General features: G+C 30.5%; 2 protein-coding genes across 4 annotated transcripts in view; one reads left to right on the top strand and one right to left on the bottom strand.

Annotated features, from left to right (window-relative positions):
* Window positions 1-16865, bottom strand: part of LOC139493389 (spermatogenesis-associated serine-rich protein 1-like) — a 69915-nt gene that overhangs the window by 30808 nt on the left and 22242 nt on the right. The window lies entirely within an intron of this gene.
* Window positions 7604-16865, top strand: part of LOC139493388 (PHD finger protein 24-like) — a 31028-nt gene continuing 21766 nt past the window's right edge. The window contains exon 1 of the mRNA XM_071281758.1: window positions 7604-8744. Within this exon, the coding sequence (XP_071137859.1) occupies window positions 8418-8744 (327 nt within the window). The 5' untranslated portion in view covers window positions 7604-8417. The remainder of the gene's footprint in view (window positions 8745-16865) is intronic.

The following is a 16865-nucleotide window of genomic DNA, read 5'->3' as shown; positions in this document are numbered from 1 at the left end:
TTATTATAGCAATGCGGTTATAATAATGTAATTTCAGAAAAAAAACCCACACAAATTAAAACAGAAAAGGAGTAAAATTCAATGAGACGTCAACGTATAATAAAATTTTAAATGGACATGACAATTGAAAGACAACAGCCATAAAATGAACACACTCGAAAGCATGCTTAAATAAACACCTCAAACACTTTATTCGAGTAATTAAAATACTCTTTTGTTTTAAATACATGTAAACTGTTTCATAATTATTGCTTTGGTTATTGTGGAAGATATTTATTACTTAAAACATGATTTTTAAAATTCTTCAGACAGTAAACGTCACTAGGGAAACACAGAAATAAATCAGACATCAGTGATGAAACAAATCAAAATACCTGCCATATTAATTACTGACGAATTAAATTCCATTTCATGATAAAACAATTGAACCTAAAATCAGTCTAATATAGACCCTCACATTGTTATTCATAATCTTATGATATATATTATGAGTTTCACTTGTATGTGCCATTGATTAAATGCTTTATTCAGTTGATGGTCTTCATGGTCAAATTAACGGTCTGATATATCCAAATCAACGGTCTGATATGTCCAAATTAAGAAAACTGAACTACTATTTTGTTAACATGAACTAATAAAAGATAATTGTCCATTGACCAATATACATCAAAAGTGTGTTAAATTCTGTTTTCTACATCAAATTAATTAGGGTTTGTTTCATCACACTGCAGTTACTTATTTACCAACTTTTTAAAAATACTTTCTTACCTTTCTTTCTTTCTTTCTTTCTTTCTTTCTTTCTTTTATTTATTCATTTCTCTTCTCTTTGATACGTTCACAATAAATTTATAAGATTTGATGGATATGAATTGAAAATCAAATTATTCAACTATAATTATACATATCATTTCTTAAAAGGCAAAGTTTACCGTATAATCTTGGTACCTTTGATAACTATTTACCGTAGACGTTTCATATATTTTCTTGAATTTTTGCAATTATTCATTTGGTCTCCAATTTAAAGACTTAATATCGCTCGAAAAAAAAAATTGAAAACAACACGTTAAATAATTTATTGCGTCCGAAGCCCTTTTCTGGATTTACCTTTATTAGGAACGCTCAAAGCCAAACATTTAAAATCCGAAGATGTATAAGTACCGAAACTTTTAAGAGCTATAGTATATGTCAAACATACCTAACATAAATAGCTAAATTCATCGAAAGTCAACTTTGCCTGAGGGAGTTGAAACCTTAGTTTCTTAATAATTTCCGAATTTATAAACGGACGATTTTAGTAAAGTTTACACGTGTTGTGTGCATTGTAAGAGATACCATTCGTCAATAATTTAATAGCATTTTGTTCGTCTCGCATAAGCGTGTTTGCCACGTGGGATCGTTCCCCAGCCGGGACTAATTAACGACTTGAACATGGCATTTGCTACTAAACCGCAGGCTTATAATTTGATTCGCCAGAAGCGCATTTCGTCTACTTAAAACTAACCAGTGACGGTCAGATCTAAATAGTTAGAAAGCCAAACAAGTATAAAATTGAAGAGCATTGAGGACCCAAAATTCCAAAAAGTTGTGCCATATTAGACTAAGGTAAGTTATGCCTGTGATAAAAAAAAATCTCTAGTATTTTGGATAATTCATAATTTTTGCAAACAGATAATTTATAAAAATGACCATATCATTAACATGCATATGTTGCCACTTTAATAAGCATATACTATTTTCTTCTCGATGTTAAACACATAACTTTACCAGTAAAATGTTGAACAATATTGTTCATTTATGTCCTCTGAATCTAAAAATATACAGAGAGATATAACGCCAAATCTGCTTATTAAAGTACTAAGGAAATAGTGTTGCATCATACAAATGATAAAATCAAAGTATCTTTTTTGTACGTTCCTAAATATCAGCTTAAAAAGTACTGATTGATCCAAAACAAAAATATCAGTTCATTTATTGTTAAGAAATTCCATAATTACAAATAAGAGTAAACAATGGATGCGGAATTAGAGCTACCAAAACGTTTTCTTTGTTCTTACAAATCAATAATGTCGTTATTAATAATTTTCATATTCATTTGTTTCATTTTGCGATGCTTAAAACTAAATTAATGTTTCATTAAGGAAATTAAAATACACATGTAGCATATATGTTATCATGAAATTATGTGACATTTCAAAAACGTATACAAAACAAAATGTGTATCCTCTTTTTCAAATCAAGATCGCAATTGGATGTCGAAATTAAAAAGATAACTAGTATCTTATACAAAAATGTTCCCAAACTAGCTAAAAAACAGATTTAATCCACCATTTTCTACATACATGTAAGAAAATTCCTGTACCAAGTCAAAATTATGACAATTTTTATTCATTCGTTTGATGTGTTCGAGCTTTTGACTTTGCCAGTTGATTACGGAGTTTCCGTTTTAAATTTTCCTCTGAGTTCGGTATGTTTGCTATCTTACTTTGCTCATCGTGAAAAACTTAAAAAAAATCTAAAATTCTATCAAATAACACTAATTGAATGCTCATAATTATTATCAATCAATTCTGTAACTTAACTGATATTCTTTACAGAAATATTACTCACTCAAAATGCTCAAACGGTTCAGACCGAGTGCATGGAAACGATCGATCACTATTAAATACAAGAAGAAGCTCTAATTGTTCTTTGTAACATTACCCTCAGATTATAAGTCGTGATTCTACATTCATTTGAAGAGATTTCATGCACGTGTTTTGTGAAGAACAACAAGAAGCTATCGCTATTATCCGTCTTCCTTCTCTGCTGTATTTGTGACATTTTTACCTATAATGTCTGTTTGTTTTGTACACAAATCGTCGTCAATATAACGGAATTTGATGCGACTTTCATAAAAGTGAGAGGTTAAGCTAGCTATAAAACCAGGTTCAATCAACCATTTTCTAATAAGAAAGTACCTGTAACAAGTCAGGAATATGACAGTTGTTATCCATTTGTTTGATGTTTTTGAGCTTTTGATTTTCATTTGTATAACAATCGCTCAAAATGTCATAATATTGCCAACGATGTGTGGACTAACCAAACAGACATAATAGGTAACACTGTCAAAAATAGGGGTACATCAGTCAATAGTGTTAATATTAATCACTATAAAAACAAGCAAATATGTAAAAAAACATTTACCATTGCACAATAACAAAATGACGGAATGTATAAGTACAGAACCACGTCATATGTAAAGAAGACATATAGATAAAGCATATTAGCAAAATTGAAAGACAATCACGGAATGTATATAAACTGATTTAGTTTCATATACGAAGTATGAAATATCAAATGATGAAGTTAAATTTTCACATGGTACGAAATAATACAGCATTATTTCATATTGCACGAAATGGAAAAGTATTTTTTCCATATTTGTATTCTCTCAATCGATTTATGTCTTTCGAACAGCGGTATGCTACTGTTGTCTTTATTTCCATGTGATACAAAATGGTAAATATTGTTTTCCATATGGTAAGAAATGGTTTATGATCAGTATGGTTCGAAATGGCAAATTCATGGCACGAAATGGTTATTTTGGGTACGGAAGGGCAATTGTAAGAATTGGTAATGGTACGAAATGACTAGCTACCATCTGCTTTTAATGAATAATTCAAAATCGACTCCATTAAACTTAAACTAAAGAACGTCTCGTCCGTTACACCAACACATAACAACAACAGTGCAGATTGGTTTAGAACAAATATAAACGATACTGGATAAATTCGAATTTTTAAATGTGAACTTTTAATTTGATGTTGGTGTATAAACTATACCGTAAACGACTTTTTCAAATAGACTTTATATCTAACAAGTTAAAAGATATTCTGGATTCTTCTATTTATCATTTGCCTTTAACTTTTTTTTTGTAATTTATTGATTGAGCTTTTCATAAATAGGTCTTGAGTTCATCTTTTTGTTTTTAAAATTGGTCTGTCTTAACTTGAAGTTAAATATAGTATTACGACAAAAGATACTGCTTTTTGAAATCTGAAATCACAAACTTTACTTTGTGTACGGTGAATTATTAACATGATATTGTCAATGTTACCACTTTATAACATCCTACAGATTAGGCTCTCATTATTCATTTGAGCGACATCTGCTACTACATGACCATGTATGGACAATTCTTTTTAGATATCTATAGTTACATAACATGCATGCCTCATTGTAATTCGTAATTTTGATTGAACAACGATTGCTAAGGAATTCCCAATTAATGCAACATTAAAATACTGCAAAAAAGTAAAATAATAAAAATACCAAACTCCAAAGGAAATTCAAAACGGAAAGTTCCTATTGAAATGGAATCATCAAAAGCTGAAAGACATCAAACGAATTCAAGCGCTTGCAATGGGGTCTGGATGTGCGTCCCTCAATTCTCTATTCTTTAATTAGTATAGCCATTTTTCTTTATTCACTGTATATTTTGTACCTTTGATTTTGCCCATCACTCTCGATTCTTCATATTTCTACACTATTATTTTTATTCTTTATTTCCTTGGCTAATTTTTGCTATTTTTCTTTTTTTGGGGGGCCTAATAATCGCTAAATTCTTTCTTTTTGGTTCAATATTCTGTAATATTGAGTACATTGTCCTCTGTAAACCCCATACATATTCACTCCCATGATGCTCAACGTCACCACGTTGCACAAGAAAATAAAAGAAAAGGTCATATTGTTATGTTTGTATCATGTAGCATGTTTGTTGCATACCACAATACTTTAAAGAGTTGAATGTTTCTTTTAATAATTTTATAGACAGTTTATCTTCTATCTTTCATACTTTTCAGTTTATAAATCTGTATATCATACATATGAGTTGATGGCAAAGAACAGAGCAATCAACACGAATATTCACAAACAATTGTATCATTTCGATAAAATGTTTTTGCTACCAAGAAAATTGTTCAAATATATACGTTATTTTTCGAAGACTAGCTATTATATCCATGGTGTATTGACAACAGCAGATGGCTTATTCATACACGTTTAATCCCGAATAATAATTTTTACTCCATCATTTGTACTTAATTAATGTATTCCAAGTCAAGAATATGGCAGTTGGTATCAAATAGTCAGTTTCTATGTATGTTGGCGTTTGTTTTATTTTGTAGTAGTTCAGTGATTCTGTCATTCCGTTGTTTCCTATTACAGTTTAAATCTATAATTATCAAAGGTACGTACCATGCTAATATATTGATACGCCAGACGCACGTTTCGTCTACATAAGAATCATCAGTGACACTCAGACCACAACAAGTATAAAAGTTTATTGATGTGTTTCCACGGTTTTAGTTCGTTATCCGGATTTGTTCTTGTTAAATTAATGTATGACTATTGAACAACGGTTTACTACTGTTGCCTTTATTTGACATTTAGACTTTTTTGTCCATCTATGATTTCTGAAAATCCCATTTTATTTCTTTGCTCCACTCTTGACTGCATTAAATAATGGTAAACGAGAATAATCAACGACCTGAATTATGGCCACACAATAACAGTGTTTTAAAACAGCAACAAGAGATAACCATCGATTTTCATACTCCTGACTTTGGACATACCCGTGGAGAATGTTTCGAGGATTAACATGTTTTGGACGCTCACTTAGCAAAAAATATATATCTGTACCGGTATATATGCATTGAAGGCACTAAATCTGGATTCTATCTAACGGGAGAGAGAAACACATATAAACGATGTGGGGGAGCTGCTGTTCTCAAATGTATTTGTGCATGACATACTGTTTTCCAGTGAGTCCCAATGAATAATGCTCTTAACAAACAAAGAGTTCTTATATGAGTCTACAGATGGTATCCTTTCACTTTAAGTTGACCTATATAATATATTTTACTGTAAACTAAGCTCGGATAAGACCCTCACCCGACGAGGAAATTGAATACCGTAAGTACGGTAGTGTTACACTCGCTCAACATACAATAAACTGTGAAATTCAGTGTTAGACTCATGATAGCGACACGAAGGACAAAACAAATATGAATAAGATAGTTCAAACTATGTTAGCGTTCATTCCAATATATATATATAAATGTCTAAGAATATAACTAAAACACACTAATTGATACATTAAAAAGTTCTATTAGATGTTAAATAGAAATACGCAATATTTCGCTAAACAAATTAGCTTCATCAGGCGTGTGCATCTCTCAAGGTGAAATCGGATGCATGACAGAAAAATATTTTTGTAGCGTAATCTATACAAGATTTGAGGGATGGGTGTAACATATTAATTCGGTCATAAAATATGTTTGTAGCTACAACTACATGAAGTTGGAATAAAAGTTTAACACATTTATAGATGTTCGATTAATTGTATGAATTTTTATAAATTAATTTGTATGATTTCAAGATAACTATGGTTTTGATTTGCTTTGAAATCTTTTTTCGTCTCTCTCATTGAGTCCATCAGGTTCAAGAGTTCGTAACTGGTGCATCCAAAATCTCTCTCTTTTTTGTCTTCCTTGTGTATCCCAATTTTGATTTTTCTCAATGATTTGAAATGTGATGTTTTCAAAATCAATGCGGAAGGGGCAATTGTAAGTGCTGCAAAGTCGCCAATATAGAAACCCAGTTCATCAGCACAGTCACAAAGAAAAATTACAACATATTTATAACATCAAATTGCAAAACGCAAAATTGCATTTATGTTCTAACGTGTGGAACTTGCAAATTACAATATGTTGGTGAAACAGAAACCCCATTTAACATCCGACTAAATAACCATCGGTCATTTTATACAAAAGAAAGGAACTGCCCAATTACAAGACACCTTTTAAGAGCAGGACATGATTTTGAAAACATCACATTTCAAATCATTGAGAAAAATCAAAATTGGGATACACAAGGAAGACAAAAAAGAGAGAGATTTTGGATGCACCAGTTACGAACTCTTGAACCTGATGGACTCAATGAGAGAGACGAAAAAAGATTTCAAAGCAAATCAAAACCATAGTTATCTTGAAATCATACAAATTAATTTATAAAAATTCATACAATTAATCGAACATCTATAAATGTGTTAAACTTTTATTCCAACTTCATGTAGTTGTAGCTACAAACATATTTTATGACCGAATTAATATGTTACACCCATCCCTCAAATCTTGTATAGATTACGCTACAAAAATATTTTTCTGTCATGCATCCGATTTCACCTTGAGAGATGCACACGCCTGATGAAGCTAATTTGTTTAGCGAAATATTGCGTATTTCTATTTAACATCTAATAGAACTTTTTAATGTATCAATTAGTGTGTTTTAGTTATATTCTTAGACATTTATATAATTTTAATTCAGTAACTGTATCAGTTTATTTTCACAAACTGATCCACGCTTAATTAGATTGAATGTTGATTGTTGCTATTTTTAGACATTATATATATATATATATATATATGTATACTTTTTTAAGATTCATGCGTAATATTTAAGAAAATGTAATTATTTTTTAATTCAATTATAGCGTGTCAAAGTTGATTGATTTTCAAAATCTGATGAAAATGTGTGACACCACTTCACTCTAACCTGACCTAAATAAGATACATTCATTTGTACCAGTAACTACGAAATGAAGTTAACTCTAAGCTCGCTAAATTCCATTTTGCAGAGCTGCATTTCAGTTAAGTTTTAAATTATAACATTCTTAATTACAGTGTCATCTCGATTCTAATTGAATTGGCGGTTCTATAAATAACGTAGGGATCTGGAGAATTCGATAACTTCAGTCAACTCTCACATAGTCTTGGATAGATAACTATTCTTTTGGATAAACGCAAAGAAAGTGTTTAAATCTCTCTGTAAGCAGGAAAGATCTTGGTGGTATATTCTTAATTAATATTAATCTTTTGATAGTGGAAATGAATGAATGAATGTATACAAGACCAGATTTATTGAGATTTTCCATATTTTGATTTGTTTACGTGGGGTGAACAATAAATACACTGCTTTGATATTATAGAAATGTTTTCATCTTAATCACGGAAACATTTAAATTTTCTATCAAATTAAATTCGAATAGCTGTTTGTATAACTATTTAAAAATAATTTTGACATAGAAAACGGAAATTATATTATCACATTTAAAGATACTCAATTAAGTAGTAATTCAATAGAATACAAAGACCTTTCTGACAATGTTTTCATGACTTTAGCAGTTGATTGTATTGGTTAAAAATATGTATATAATACTGACAGAATTCAACCTATTGATCTGTATATCGTGACTGGGAAAACAACGGAGAGAGACAGTGTTCGTTTTGAAAGCGGAAGGTTTGTAGGAGGAGATTATGTGAAGCGTGTCGTCAAATCACGTGTGATTATAACTTTTTAGATACTATGTTGCATTAAATATGGGTACAGGAGTTTCAAGAGAAGATGAAGAAAAACAAACAAATCTCAGGGTCAAAGTTCAAGCAGTGACAGCATTTGAATCAGCTGGACGTAAACACAGAGAAAAAAGAAAATCTCCACTGGATAAGCGTAAAACAAAACAGAATGGAAAGAGTGAAGGAAGTAAACAATCTGGATGGGATCGTGCAAGAGAGAAAAGTTTATCAAAGTTACACGTAAAGGATACGTCTTTAAGACTCAGTGATTTCAATAAGATTACACGTAAAACTCAATTAGATGAGGAGGATATTAAACCAGTTGACATTCCATATATAACATCAGAAAAGGTATGCATCTTATACTTTATCATACATGTATACTATTCTATTTCGAATTATATCTTTCTTCTTTTCTCTGTTTTGGTATATTAAAGCATATGCTGTTGTCACTTAAGGGATTCCCATCAAATATATAACTATGATTTGCCAGGCAGATCAGAACTTCCTTATTTCTCGATTTCGCATGAAAGTGGAAGGAGAAAACGCGAAAACGCGAAAGGCGAAATGGCCGCATCCGGCCACCATATTATAGGGCACATTATGGAGTGTATCTTGTACATCTCTCCTTTCAAGTCTTTATTATAAAAATGAATAACAATAAATAAATAATTATTAATATACATTGCAACTTCAAAAGAATAGTTTGGTATACAATGAATGTATAAAACGTGTTACCTACACATCCTTTCATTTCTATTATCTACATGTATATTATTTGTTACCATTTTAAGATAAAAATCAATCCAAGTTCAATTTAGGTTATTACTTCCCGTTAAAAGTTTCATTCCCGGAATTTGATATGTTGTCTATCTTTAGAATCAAATTCTTTTCAATATTAAATGCTGACTACTTCCTTAAAACACAATGATACAATGATCTTCCATGTCTTTAAAATGTCTCTTGTAATTAGAAAGAGTTATTTCGTTCCTTGACCTTTGAAATGTTTGCTTTAAATCACTGAATTGGTGTAATCTTCCAAAAGCATGCAAGACCTGGATACGCCGTTGAGCTAACAACAAGACATTTCCTATATTAAGACAAGTCACACGGAGTAATCCGATTGTAAATGTTTCTAATATTGGTCTTAAAATGCTGTTATTGTTTTATTGACTTTTCGAGAGGATTTTAAGATACAGCGGATTTTGTTCTGAAATGATTCTTATGTTTCCTCTTGTGTATGATATACTTTAATCCTGGCTTCTCGACTAAACACATGTCCTAATCGTTATGATCGTTGTACAATGGTCTCAATATCACGAACTTAATACCAGTACAAAAAGATGATGAACCAAATCCTTTCTTTTCCAAAGTCAGATTTAGATGAAAAATGATACGGTATCAAATATTAAGAGATATGTATGTATCATGACAGTTTCACCTAGATTAATAAAAACTTCTGTAATTTGAACTTATTGCTTATGGATCACGATTTGTTACACACTGCGAGATAAATATCTTATATCAGAATCCTCCAAAACAGACTTAGGTACTTTCTATGAACATTTGTTTCAATGTAATATTAAAAATTGTAAAATATATAAACAAATATGGAGCACACCATATGACCAGACTGTCAAAATAAGTTGCGAATGACTAGACTCGTCAGATCGGTACGAAAAAAGTCTTAAGATAAAAAGATACAGAGTACTCACAGTTTTAGAATAAGCCATATAGTACCAGTCTTACTTAGAGTACTCACAGTTTTAGAATAAGCCATATAGTACCAGTCTTAGAGTATTCACAGTTACTGACCGTTAGTTCAAGGCCAATAACAACTAATAAATAAATCATTTTCTCCCAGATTGAAACGTTTAATAACGGACCAATATATTCTAATCATAATCATAGTAAACAAATCTATAATGTCCAACAGCTGACCTAGGAAATAATAGTTCATAAAGGACAAACAACAGCAAAGGTGATTGTTTTTAATTGGATGTCAATATGAGCATCTGCAAGAGCTTTGATTAATACCTGTCCAAACATAAGCAGAATTATGTTTAATTTGTTTGGATGCTAAAACTTTGTATATTCTTTTTCAAATTTATTTTAATTCGACTTTATTCCGAAATACCAAAGAAATTGGTATATTTCTACTAAAATGTACTAATACCGCTTGATTTTACAAATATGTTATTGTTATGAACTAATGTTAATATTAAATATCTTTTAACTTCTCGCGTACCATTGAAAAATATTGTGATTATATTTTATTTACATATTTGTCCGAGACAACAGTAGTTGCTACCGCAATCCAGTGACAATTAACTGTACACACACTGACAGGTTCAAGATTATTCACAATTATATAGGAATTTAAATCTTTATATATTGTTTGGATAACCTTTGGATAAGTACTTTCAGGTTTTAGAAATATAAGTTACTTAAGGAAAGGTTAACGTATGGAAAGACATTTACTAAAAGTTTCGAGAGATAAATATTTTAATGGCCGAGGAGTTGTGAAAAGTGAGATAAATGGTATATAGTAACCTAGAGTAATTTATCTTCAAAGAAACACCCGTGATGGAATATAATTTGAGGTGCAAATATATATATTTATCATATACTTAGACTTAATAACATATAAATTTTATCGTATGATAATAGCGTTAAATTGACGTAAATTCCATATTTTTCGAATTGGTGCTTAGCGGGCTGATATGAAAAGTTTATCACATGCTTCGATTGTTATCACATGCCTTTCCGTAACGTTATCACATGGCATTCCGGTAATACTCGGCCAATTCCGGAAAATACACCTCAATGCTACGTTTTCAGTGAAAAACATTACAAGTAGTGTACAAAACAATTTTTTGAATACTGGAAAGTATATTGTTTAAAATAATAAAAAAATAAGAATGAAAAAAAAATAAAAAAATTATTTAATATAAATGCATTTTTTGAGTTTTTCTGAAACATAATTTAGAAAGTTTCTTTAAAAAGTTGACTTTTCCAAACAATGATCATTATGTATATTGTTGAATTATTTTTTTGTCGATTCGTCCATATTAAAATGTTTTTTTTTTACTCTCTTTGTTGAGGCATATGATAGAAAGATTTCATATTGAATGTATCAAATTTTGGGCCCGACGGCCGTGAACTTTTTTACTCTTTAAACTTCGGGAACCACGTAAAAGGATCAATATATGAATCTGTTATTTTTCTCTACTGTTGAAGCATATGATAAAAAGATCATAACATGTCATTGTTCATATCGCATGTATTATCAGCCCTCGGTCAATATCAGCCCTCGAGCCATGCGGCTCTTGGGCTGATATTGAACCTAGGGCTGATAGTACATGCGATATGAAAAATGCCATGTAATATTCTGATAATATACAATCATGTACATGTACACTTATGTATAAATTATTATGAAACAAAAGTTTAAAAATGTCATACCACAAAAACTTGACTTACAAAAACCTCATTATCTTGCATGTGCTAAAGTTTTATTATTAATAAGACATAAGTTTTTTTAAAGCATTTCTGTAATAATAGAATAAAATGTAAGTAATCACGGTTGTAAATACCCCTAATAGCTGAAACCTTTTCTATAGTATATTGACTCAAAAGTAGGACCAACTAATACATGCAAGGCCCTAGATTAAATATATGTTTCATATTTTAAATAAGGATGCGCAAACTCGTAACAATTATACAATACATTAAAATGTTATAGGAAGGGAGGAAGGAAATACCAGCTTTTATGCTTTGACCTTTGACCTTGAACTGTACTAACAATGCTGAGTTATATATACTTCTAATCTACATGAATTGATGACATTACAAACTGTTTCTTGTGAATAGAAATAAACCACGCGTCTCCTCTTGTTCACAAAGGTATTTGGTAATGAAGACTCTGTGCAATTGTCATTGAAATAAGATAATATCAAAAGCAAAGTCTCTTTTTGTAGATTGTTTATTTCTATTCACAAGGAAGAGTTTGTAATGTCATCAATACATTCAAATCAAAATCATTTAAAAAATAACCGGAAATCTTTTTGAAATCAAATTAGAAGTTACAGTTTGAAAAAAATTAATCTCCCTTTTGTACATTTAAAAACTTTCTTCCCCGGGTGATGTCTAGTCACTGATTTAAGATCAGTTGCAAATTGAAAGTTTGGACGGACGTGAACGAACGGAAGAACATTAGACTTAACGATCCCCTGCACTAAGCATGGATATGATAAGGATAAACCTAAATAGTAAAGTTATACTTGAATACCATCTGCCATATAGGAGAAAACATAAAATTTTGAATGAAGTCTAAGTGAAATGCTACTGCTTTTTTTTTTGTATTCAGAAGAGTGTATAGAAATACCCACTTCAGAAATTAACTTGAAATCGTTAACATAATCATCTTAAAAGTATCACAAACTTCATTCTTCATCGATATAATAGATTTTGAGCGGTAATAAACCACTGTTAAAATTGATTAATTGGCACAAAATGCAAATGTAATTTCTAGATTCACTCAAAACCTCGTTAGTATGTTTTTATCTTCGTTTCATGGGCGAAAACTTAATTCATTTCTTATCATTACAAACCTTTACAAGGAAATTTGCTAAATATTTCATTAATGAAAATAATTTGATTTTTTTTCTTGACTTTTTCTGGATATGACCACTGAACTATATATCCCGAAGAACGAGTCCAAAAAATACAAAACAGACAGGACTTCAATTCTGAGTTGTGATACACTTCTTCATCACGAATTTATATTTCGTATCAATTGTGTTCAGTTCCGTATTTTGCTTTATTGGGTTTGCTTCCCTTTAAAAATTTCATCTGTGTTTATATGTTTTTTATCAACTATAGTACCGTCCATTCTGAATTACCCCTTTACGTGTCGTTTAAAGATTGTACCTGTATTTGTGGGCTAAATATCGATTCAGTAAAATTTTGATGAACTCTTAATTCTTAGGAATTTCTCAGTTTTTATTAGAAGTACTATGAACGTTGCACAACATACGATAGTACATTCTTTCACTATTAATACTTTTTGTGAAAGTAATACAATTTAAAAATTCAGTGACCGATATCAGAATGTAAGGAGACATGATTCCATTTTCACTAGGTCGAGTGTTTCTAGCTTTTCAAACATTTTCTCAACTTACTTATAGTTCTTTATGTAAACCTATAAATTGTGTCCTTTCTGAAGCTTATGTTATAGAATTTGTTGTTTTATCTTTGATTTATTTTGTTACATTTATTTCACTTAACAGCGTAAACAGTTAATGAATGATAGATATCAGTAGGGGGAGTAATAGATACAAAGAACACCGTTACATCTCAATAGTAGCTGTCTAACTTGAAGAACTTGTCATTTGGTATAAAATTGACACCATCTGTATATGTTTGAAGATACTATGAGTATTTCTACTTTACTTTTGTTCATTGAGTCGTTGGGTTGGTTTTTTATTGACGTAAATTTCACATCTCATTTTCTTAACTTGATATTCGTGACTTCATAAATTTGATACCGCTCGGGAATTTATTTATAAAACTAACACCGTATATTTTTACCATCATAATCCCTAATTAGAACACAAATTAAATGATAACTCTATTTCAATATCTGGAATACGATAAGAGATAAACAGACTAAGCCATTGTAGGTTGGTTTGAGTGAAGTTGACATTAAATCTTGATTGATTTCACACACAAATAGAAAAGTTAATAATTTGAATTGTATCAATACTATCTGATAGTATTATATGTTATTTAAAAGATTTAATCTCAAACTAAACATCATATTAGAAAGAAACTATATTTGTTTTCAGTTTAAATAGCCATTCATCACGCTATTTCTGTATTCTCTGACAAATGTATCAGATTTTAAACACTACAAAAATCCAATGTCATATTCATAAAGAAAAGGTTGTGTTGTTGTGCCAATAATTACTGGAGAATGCTTTGTATGTTTATGTTTCTCTGTATGTTACAGATAAGCATATTTCTAATTACACAAAAGTTCTATTAAAAAACAATGACACAAAATTACAATGATAGGGGTAATGAGAAAATAAATGAAAAAAAACACGTTGTCATATAAAAGAAACAGATATGAAATAACTACATACAGTGGAGATCACTTCTAACCTCTCATTAGAACTGTCAGAATATTCTGTCATAGAACTGTTCTAACCTGTCCTAGAACAGTTCTACCTAGAACAGTTCTACCCTAGAACTGTTCTAAGTAGAACTGTCAGAATCAGTTCTAGGTAGAACTGACTAAATCAGTTCTAGGTAGAACTGTCAGGATCAGTTCTAGGGTAGAACTGTCAGGATCAGTTCTAGGTAGAACTGTCCAAATCACTTCTAACCGTAGAACTGTCAGCAGAACTGACTAAATCAGTCAGGACTGTAGAACAGTTCTAAATGACGTCACTGCAATAAGGACACTTTAGAATTTAGAAGAAATAAATCACTTCCAATTACTTTGCTATATATTAAAAAGCAGATTTTCTATATTTTTTACTGATCAAACGACTTTTATTACGTTACATGTAAAAATATCGAAGTGTGAATAGATGGTTACCCAACTCATCGGAGAAATATTTTTATAAGATTGCATACGGAAACATCATTGTTTACGTTTCTTCGTTGACTTCCCCGTTTTTAACAGTCTCTTACTAAATAAAACTCTGCATTTAATTCATGGAATTTTAATCGTATTACGATAAATTTACCTTGTTTGCCTTGGATTTACATTCATTTAAGATTCTGTTTTGACAGAGACATGTATTGTACAGTGGATGAATTATGGGATATTAATGAAAAAAGTGTTGTACAACGTAAAAAAACTATATATATATACATTTGCACCATCTCGTCAATTTAGCCAGACTTATCCATAAAGATTATAAATGATATCTGGGAGTCTGCAACTCAGAAAAATATACTGGATCTGAACATGAATGAAACATTTGCCCTAGGAAGTTCGGCTACAAACAAAATCATGCATGTTTCTTTGCCTTCTTCAAATTATATTAACAGTATACTATTCCAAGAACAATGAAGAAGAGAACTTCCCATACATGTACTTTTTATTTTATTTTTTAAATAAAGTATATGAATCAGTCATGTGAGTGTTGGATGATGCCATTAAATAGTTTTGTTTAAAAAAAAAACCATCACAAACTACTGACTTAAACATGTTCAAAAGTCACCCTAGCATGTTTAATGATGGTTCATTATTATGGATACAGAGAGGAAATAATGGCATGCTAAATTCTTAGATATGGTATAAATACACCTTGTCGCTATTTGTCTGCCATTACTGGATATCACACAGGTTCCCGTACAATATTGACGTCATAAAACAAAATATCTGACGCCACAATGGAAAAGTCATTGTTGTATGCTTCAAAAGTTCAAGAGGCCGGGTCAGCCAGGATTAGCGATAAGGTGTATTGTGTTTCAAAGTTGGTGTCATTTTTATCATACGATCCGTCCTCACATAGAAATAATATTGGTTTACCATGTTTACAATGAGGCCATATACATGTATTACATGTACATGATTAAGTGTAAATAAGTTCAGTTTTGGTTGATGCGGTCAAATAATTTTGTTAAAACAACTCTCACTCAGTCTGATATATCGAAACCACTGAAATTTGTTTACAATTCAATATTTGGAATAAAAAGAGGACTTGTTGATATTCTAAATTGATGTGGAAATTTTTTTGTAGCCAATGTGTTCCACTATTCATTGATATTGCTGTCATTTGAATTATACAATCCATCGTAATATGTATTACTATAAGTGATTTAGTATGCGGCTATATATATATTAAGATTTACATAACAAAGAGTAATTATGGTCAGTTTTGGTTGATGCTGTCACATATGGTCAGTTTTGGTTGATGCTGTCAAATATTGTCAGTTTTGGTTGATGCGGACAAATAATTTTGTTATATTCATGAGTCAGTCTGAGATATCAAAACTACTGAAATTAGTTTACGATTCAAAATTTTGATGAAAAAGAGGACATGCTGGCACTATAAACTGATGTGAGCATAATTCTATTTTCCAATATTGCTTTCATTTATATTAAACAATCCATCCTGATATAAAAATATATGTGATTTACTTTGCGGCTATTAAGATTGACATCATATACATAATAAAGTGCAAATATGGTCAGTTTTGGTTGATGCGGACAAATTATTTTGTTATACCAGTCAGTCTGAGGTATGAAAACTACTGATATTTGTTTATGATGCAATATTTTGAATAAAAAGAGGACATGCTGGAATTCTAAATTGATGCAAATGAAATTAGGTAGCATTGTGTTCCAATATTTCTATCATTTGTATTTTCATGATTTTACAATCCATCCTTACATAAAAATATTACAGATTTACTATGCGACTATAAGAGTTACATAAAAAAAAGCAAATA

This window comes from Mytilus edulis, chromosome 10 (assembly GCF_963676685.1).
Source record: "Mytilus edulis chromosome 10, xbMytEdul2.2, whole genome shotgun sequence".
Lineage (NCBI taxonomy): Eukaryota > Metazoa > Mollusca > Bivalvia > Mytilida > Mytilidae > Mytilus > Mytilus edulis.
Note: the sequence above shows the minus strand (reverse complement) of the source record. Positions and strands in the feature narration are given on the sequence as shown.